Here is an 8584-nt window from a genome sequence, read left to right as displayed (position 1 = left end):
TGCATCCAAATACCGAAGTCTAATTGGAAGCCTCCTATATTTGACAGCTACACGGCCTGACATAATGTATGCTACAAGTCTTCTATCAAGATTCATGCAAAGCCCAAGTCAAATACACTTTGGAGCAGGAAAAAGAATTTTGACGTATCTACAAGGAACAAAAGAGTTCGGTATATGGTATACTACCAAAACCAACTCAGAATTACTTGGCTACACCGACAGTGATTGGGCAGGTTCAGCAGATGACATAAAGAGTACATCTGGCTATGCTTTCTCACTAGGATCGGGAATGTTCTCTTGGGCGTCGAAGAAGCAAGCTACAGTAGCACAATCAACAGCAAAAGCAGAGTACGTGGCAGCTGCTGAAGCAACGAGTCAAGCTATATGGCTTTGTAGGATACTTGAAGACATGGGAGAAAAACAAGATGAGCCTACTAAAATCAACTGTGACAACAAATCAGCAATTGCAATGGCGAAGAATCAAGTTCATCACATCAGAACAAAACACATAGCAATCAAGTATCACTTTATCAGAGAAGCTGAAGCAACTAAAGAGATCAAACTCGACTACTGCAGAACAAAAGATCAAATTGCAAACATATTCACGAAGGCTTTGCCGAGACCAAGATTTGAAGAATTACGAGCTATGCTCGGAGTCACAGAAATTTGCATCAAGGAGGAGTGTTGAAATTGCTACAAATTTCTAGAATATTCTTAAATATAATATGTATGAATATGGTAGAACAATCTAGAACTATAGTGTGTATGAATATGGTAGAACAATCTAGAACTATAATCTGTATGAATATGGTAGAACAATCTAGAACTATAAGTGTATGTATAAGATAGAAGAATCTAGAACTATCATGATACTAATCTATCATGAAAACTCTAGAAAGACCTAAAGTAATGTAGAAACATTCACCACCATTGAGAGGTTGGTGACTTGAGCCTATAAATAGGCAATTGGTATGTTGTAATGGATCAATCCAAGAAATCAATGACATAACCTTCTTTCTAAAACAATTCTCTAAAACTATCAACTATCAATTACCAACATTAACTCATTACTTCATGAACCAACTCGATTTATATATATATATATATAACAACGTGATATAGCTTTCACTTTCAAATATAAATTGAAAAAAAAAAAACACTTTCATTTGTCTATAAAGTCTTCGTACATATATAGCAACATAATCTTTATATAAATCTCTTTAAATTTAGGCTTTGTGAGATCCAAGCTCTACCTGATGAGTTTCATCAAGGAGGTCCACATTTCCCTTGTACTGATATCTTCTTGCAACATATATAAAAAAAACTAGGTTGAGGGAAGTTAACCCAGCTATTAGGTAGTAAAAGTAGTCTAGCCTCCCAGCATTTATATCATCTGTTAACCAATCCGGATGGCTATGTGTTCTTGTAGAATGATGAACTATGTTGACTATTATGCTACTCACATAGCTAGACACACCAAAAGAACACGAGAAGAAGGAATTACCAATGCTTCTCATATGCTCAGGAAATTGCCTGTTGAAGAACTCAATTTGTCCTATAATATTGAAGGCCTCACATAGACCCATAAGGATCAAGTGTGGGGCTAGCCACAACACTGACATTGGAGCAATTCCTAGTGGAGTTGGATTTGAATTTGCTGAATCCCTTCTCACTTTTTCAACGTAGCCAGCAACAACCATAGATAGAATAGAGAACACCATGCCAATTCCAATTCTTAGGAGGAGAGTGATACCACCTTCATGCTTAGTCATTTTTCTGAGTTTTGGCACTAGGATTCGGTCATAGAATGGAAGCCATAAAGCTATGGTGATTAGTGATATGACACTAACAGAACCAGCTGGGATTTGGAATTTGGCTCCAAGGTGTCTATTCATTTTCATTGCTTGTGACACAGTAAATGTTCCTTGTTGAGTCATGGAAATGAGACTAAGAATCCCTGCTGCCCAAATTGGGATAATTCTTGCTAAGCATTTAACCTCTTCTACTTGTTGGATGCTGACAAGTCTCCATTGATTTACTCTGGTCCCATCTGGGTTTAGCTCACCCTCCATTATTAATGCAGCTTTATTCAAGGCCCTAGCAAAATAGAAATCAACCCAAGTACAATAAATGAGAAGCTTTCAATTCTACATGTCAGTATATACTCTTGTTTAGAATTAGATTAAATTAGAAAAATAATAATTTTTTTTGTGGCCGAGTAACTTTGCGAAAACATTTTTTATTTATTTTTAACTAGAAAAAGTGTTACCGTGTTTTAACTTTGTCTCCGGTTTTCAAAAAGTTTGTATATAAATAGTGAAAACAAATTTTATTATTTTCTATTTTACTATTTCTTATACAAACTCTGGAAAAGAAGACGCAGAAAATAAAAATAGAAAAAAAAATTTCCAAAATAAATGATCCCACTTAAGAATGCTAAAAAAAGTAATAATTTCTATATAGAAAATTAAATCAAAACATGTACTATTTAATCCATCGTATATTATTTTCCCATGTTAAAGTTTTTTTTTTTATGTTCAAAATAGTTTTTTGATGATTAATGTTTCAGTTTGTTTATATTAAAATAATCCAAGTTTTAGAAGCAATTTGTAGATATTTTTCATGAATTTCTTGGAATCCACTATAATCATTGGGCAATGATATATATTCAAAATAGGATAAAAGTCCCCACATCTATTAAAGTCTTGCTCTAGCTAGTGGATACTCAAGTGAACTTTTCAGTGTCAATGATAAATATAACTGACCTGAATTCTTTGGTTAAAGGCAGCTTTGACACAACTGTGATCCCAATTAGTGGGGGATCATAAAAAACTCCATCTGGCTTCTCCTCACTCATTGGAAGGTTGAGTTTTCTCTTTTTATATGCAGTCACTAAAACTTGAGCAATACCAGAAAAAATGCTTCCTTCAGGCTTTACATGCACGTAGACCCTTGTGCCCACAAAGAACATTATTATGGAGCATAGCATGCACACAGTTGGTATCCCAAACCCTATCCTCCAGCTCACAGAGTCTTGGATATAGACCACCACTGTTTGAGTGACCAACAATACCATTGTGAAAGTGGTGTAGTACCAATTAAAGTAGCTATTGATCCCTTTTCTTCCTTCATCTGTGGTTGGATCAAATTGGTCAACACCAAATGGTATGCTGCATGGCCTTACCCCAGCAGATCCGATGGTTAAGAAGCAAAGTCCCATAAGAAGCACACCTATTTGAGAACTGCTTGCTCTTACGCATTGACGAGATGCTAGTTGCTGAGGAGTACAAGATGGAGGGTGCAATTCTGGTAACCACGATGTTAAACTCACCACGATCAAACCCTATTTGACAATAGAAAATTTAATTATAAAGTATAGCTTAATTTTCATATGTATTTTCACATATCTATCAATTGAAAACCATATATCTTTTATGGCGATTATTATGAAATCAACAATCTTATCTTGCAATCATTGATTCAAAAGTTAAGTTGAGAAAAAAATATTCATGTGTATATAGATTTATAGAAAAAAAAATACTTATATTGTAAAATAATTACTTCTCCCTGCATTTCAAATTATGGAAATAACTTATAATTATACATGTATATATCATATTAAGAAAAAATTTAAAAATCGTGAGAACCATTACACTCAAACTTATCAATGCAAATTCATCTCTATTATCATATATAATTATTTATGATAAAATAATACTGTAAAAAATATTATTAATGCATTCTATCTAATTTCTTAAAGAGAAAATAGTTTTTATGTCAAAATAACATAAATAAAGAGTGTGAGTCTTTTTCAGCATTGAAATTTTTTAATGAGAGATACACAATAAGTGGTTAAATGCTAAAAAAAGGTTAACACTACCATTTTGTGTGTACCTCTTTTTTATCTGAAATTTTCAGTATTGGAGGAGATCTAACGCCAAAAAGAAATAAAGACCAAGGTGTTGATACTTGTACATCTATTTTTTGGGATATATAAGTAGAAGTAATTGAAATTGAGAGAAAAAAAGAAAGAAATTGATAAATATGACAATTAATGTAATAAAAAATAAATAAAGAAATATAGAAAACAAATACAGTGAAAGAAATTCAAATAGAAGACAAAATAGGTGCATGCTTACTATTTGAAGAAAATCACAGGTTAGTAGAGCTGTATATATTCTACAATTGAAAATTTAGTATTTTTTTTCTTCCTCTTGATGGGATTGAAGTGGTCGGCTCTATTTAATTCTGTCAATTTCATCTTCAATCTGGATAGTGTCTTTTTCAAGACCATTATCTATCTCTTTAGAAAATAAAAATTGGAACATTCTTGTCTTTAAATTAACTTTTCGTTATTATTTGAAGAAATATGTAAACACTTGACTAATGCATATGCATTCTCCACTTGGCCGTGTTAGTGTGGACAGTGAATCGACAGTGATTTTTCCTCCTTTTCTCTCTCTTTTTGAAAAACAGGAGTCAAATTTTAGTATTAAATTTTTTTATAACAATTCATTAACTGTTAAACTAATTGAATTAAAGCAACTAGGTCTTTATAGAATTATATTGTCTCTTAAGATGAGATTTAATAATTTTGATAATTTTTTATTATAGTTATAAGATATTTTATAAAATTTATGTATGTTACTATATATTTTATTTGTATCTGAAAAGAATAAAAACGAAACTTAAATAATTGATTAAGTCAAATCATAAAAAAATCAAATTTAATATATTTAATTTAAATTGAATCAAAATTGAAACAACAAAAATACCTTTCCTTTAATATCTTGTGATGTTTTTTTAAAGATGCGCATATATTAAAAATAAAATATAAAAGAAATAAAATCGATTGTATACAATATTAGATGCTTTTAAAAAATTTAGATAATAAAATTAATTATGAACTTTAAAAAATAGAAATATTAAATATAATAAATAATTTCGGATCATTGTATTATATATTTAGCATCTACCACCTGCTATTAATTCCACCGACGTATTATGTCCAAGTCCGACTGCTTGAGTTGAAAACAGTAGGATACCGATATAGCGAAATCATGTCACATGTAAACATTTAATGCTAACACAGTAGCTCATGGGTGTTTTCTTTTCTCAGTGGCAGCCGATTGGTAACCATGCATGATCATCTGCTGGAGAAATTTATTTACATGATCAATTTGAGTAAATTACCTAATTATTAGTCGATGATGAATATGTTATTATATATAGATAGGTTTCGTTACACTTTTTATTTTCTTACAATTGAATTTTATTTTATTTTTCATTTGGTCTCTTCATTTTTTTCCTTTTAATTTAAGGATAAATTCATATACTGTACTTTTTGTATTGTTATCTATTCAAAAATGAAGTTTAATTTTACCTTAATAATATGTGTAATAGAAATTTGCATTAAAGAGTTATGCAAATTGTAAAACTCAATTTTCGATTGAAAAATAGCATAAATAACAGCTACAAAAATTGTATCAAATTTTTTCCTTATTTTAATTGCTCACTTTTAATTAGTTTATTCATTAACTTGACTCTTATAGTATGTAATAGAATCGGAATTCTCAGTTCGTATGATAGATTCGATCCCAATACAAACATACAAAAAAGAAAATGTAACATAGAAATGTCGATATAACTATAGAGTATTGAAATAGATGCTCCGATGTGGATGTGTAGTGTTGTGTTACGTTAGAATTTCTGTTAAATATTAAGTGTCAAATTGGTAGATAAACTAAAATTGTGTAAAAAACAATTAGTGGGATCAAATTCCTGAAAAGAGAATAAACAAGACCAAATAGAAGACATGACCACAATATAATATTAAAAGTCTAATAATCTAATATTTTCTTTAATTAAATTTTTAAAATATATGTTTGTTTTTAGTTTTTCTTTTAAAGTTAGTTTTTATAACTTAAAAAAAAACGTGAAAATTATATTTTTATAGTTTTTTTAAAATGATTTTAATTTTTTTAAAACGTTACTTTTCAATTAGAGATATATTTAAACAATATTGACAAATTAGTTCAGGAAATGTGAATATGTTTATTATTCGTTGTTTTATTATAGATTTAGTGCACATGTATTTCTCTTTCTCTTACAGTTAAAGTATTAAACCTACAAAAGACAAGTGACTGTAATTAGCAAGTTCTATTAAATTTATCTTAAAAAAATTGTTCAATTGATTTTTCTTTTATACTGAAAATGTAACCGTAAAATATGACTGAGGCAGCCACAGAGATAACTCCTTACCGAAAGGGTACCAAAGGATGCAAAAGCTATGGTTCGGAAGCGACCAACATAGGCATCAGAAATAAAGGCACCAAGAAGAGGGGTAAAGTTTGAGATCCCAAACCATAAACTGATAATGTTAGAAGCATAAACTTGGTCCAAGTGAAATTCTCTTGTCAAATACACCATGAAGTTGGCAAATAACCCAAACACTGCCAACCTCTCGAAGGTTTCATTCCCTGCAACATTCACCAAAACACAAGAAAGAAAATTAATTAATTAAATATCATTGGTAATTAAAATATCATTTGTTACTTAGATTGCAACAAAATTTAGATGAAGTTCTATACTTGTTTTTCGATCTTCATTCAACACATCTAATTTTTAATTGTGTGAATGCATGAAAATTGAAATTCATTTATGGAAAAATAAATATATGACAACTTTGTGGAGAAGAAAAACATAGCTAGAGAAGAGAGAAATATACCTAAAATAAAGATTATGGCCTTCCATCCTCCACGCTTCTTCATGGGGTTGGTAACTGATGATTCGGAAGCAGTTCTAGGAAGCTTTCTGTGAGTTGACACTTTTTCTGATGATGAACATGAAGAAATGCAACTTCCAAACCAAGAAGTGGCAGAGTCAAGACCATATTGCTTAGTCTTCTTATTACCCTCCATAGCTAACATCTTCTCACTATCACTTTGTTTTTTTTTCTCTAGCTAGCTAAAATGAAGTGCTCTCTCTTCTAATATGTTGGTTTTGGTACCAACTTTTTGCTATATGGCCTCATATATATCCAGGCATATTAAAAAAAGTGTGTAAATAATAAGGCTTTGGTAAGAGCTAAGGAACAATAATGTTGCCACTAAAGACCCCTATTTATATGCACAGAAACAAAGATATGCTTGAGTTGTGCAAATGGCTGGTTTTGAGGCCGATAGCATCTAGTGCTGAATTTCTAATAAATCTAGACACAAAAGGAAATCTAGGAAGCGTGCCACGATAAGTCTAGCTACCTGCCGACTCATGCATAAGCCATACAATTTGTAATAAATTTGCGTGTTAAGTTTGCCATCTTTGGTGGTCGGGTGGGGACCCCTTAATAAGGTATACTAACTTTTCATTCTATTCTGATTAAAATTTATTAAAAATTTAAAAATAAAAAAATTTAATAAATTGTGAGAATTATTAAAATTTGTAAATTTTTTTAAAATTTAATTAATAATAAAAAATATATTAAAAGAATTTGTTAAAAGAATATTTTGTTAGCATTTCTCATCCTTCCAATAACGTGTTATTTTCTCTTCATGTACACATTTAGACATTCAAATTTGATGGACCGGTTTGCTTTAAAAACACTTGGATCATCCATGAAATTTAGAAAAAAAAAAAAAAAAAGTGTACCAAATCATTAGTCTTACAATCACTAAGTTTTTGTCCCTTTCACCTGATGACTTGCAAGTTAAATTATTTATTCAATATTTAATTGGACTTTTATTAATTGAATACCTCCTCTTTTAGAGATATAACAAATTTTACTCTAATGTGATATTGACATAACATAGAAATAAGATAGACATTTAGGAAGTGTTGAAGATGAGGTGTGAAACCGTAGACTCCAATAAGAACAATTAGTATATATATATATATATATATATATATATATATATAATAAAACTTAAATAAGAGATCAAAATTATACATATAGTTACTATTGATAAAACACACAGTTTTAATATTATATATGCTAATAATATTAAATATCATATCAATAAATATAGTCACTAAAATAACACAATTTTGTGATTTTTTTTATTTAAAAGGGAATGATTAACTTATAATATGTAGTATTAAAAAGTATATAACTTAGTTTATTTGGTTTTATGATCATTCTCTTATATTAAAACATGCATTCCTTTCTTTTACAGATACAAATATATACTTATTTTAATATTAGTTAAACTTTCATATCATGATAGAATTAAATATGAAACTTTTTGTTTCTCTTATTTTATAATATATAATTTTTTTTCTTTTAGTTAATAAATAAAAATACGCTACACATTTAATGATTTTTATAAAAATTATAATAATTTCTATTAATGAATAATGTTTTATAAAAAAATGTTAATTTATTTGTGTATTTTTTTACAAAAAAATATATGTTACTAAATTATCTTATCTTATAACATTTTTTTATAATAAATTCTTTTTCAATTGAAAGCCATTTCTAACATTTTGTATATTACTAATAACAAATTTGATTAATCATTTTGTGACATCTAGCAATATTGATCTATAGAGAAAGAAATGCTAAAGTATCAATTGAGTAAAGTATAAG

The 8584-nt window shown here is 29.3% G+C and overlaps 1 protein-coding gene across 1 annotated transcript; it reads right to left on the bottom strand.

Moving 5' to 3' along the window:
- Nucleotides 1-1136: 1136 nt before the first annotated feature.
- Nucleotides 1137-7178, bottom strand: LOC114397577 (protein NRT1/ PTR FAMILY 2.13-like). Its single transcript, XM_028359677.1, has 4 exons — nt 6728-7178; nt 6262-6479; nt 2766-3343; nt 1137-2097 (listed from the first exon to the last, which is right to left on the bottom strand). Exons 1-4 carry the CDS (start codon nt 6927-6929, stop codon nt 1227-1229), a joined length of 1869 nt encoding a protein of 622 aa, XP_028215478.1. The 5' UTR covers nt 6930-7178; the 3' UTR covers nt 1137-1226.
- Nucleotides 7179-8584: the final 1406 nt, after the last annotated feature.

Source organism: Glycine soja, chromosome 18 (assembly GCF_004193775.1).
Source record: "Glycine soja cultivar W05 chromosome 18, ASM419377v2, whole genome shotgun sequence".
NCBI classification, from domain to species: domain Eukaryota; kingdom Viridiplantae; phylum Streptophyta; class Magnoliopsida; order Fabales; family Fabaceae; genus Glycine; species Glycine soja.
This window is presented reverse-complemented; position numbering and strand designations above follow the sequence as displayed.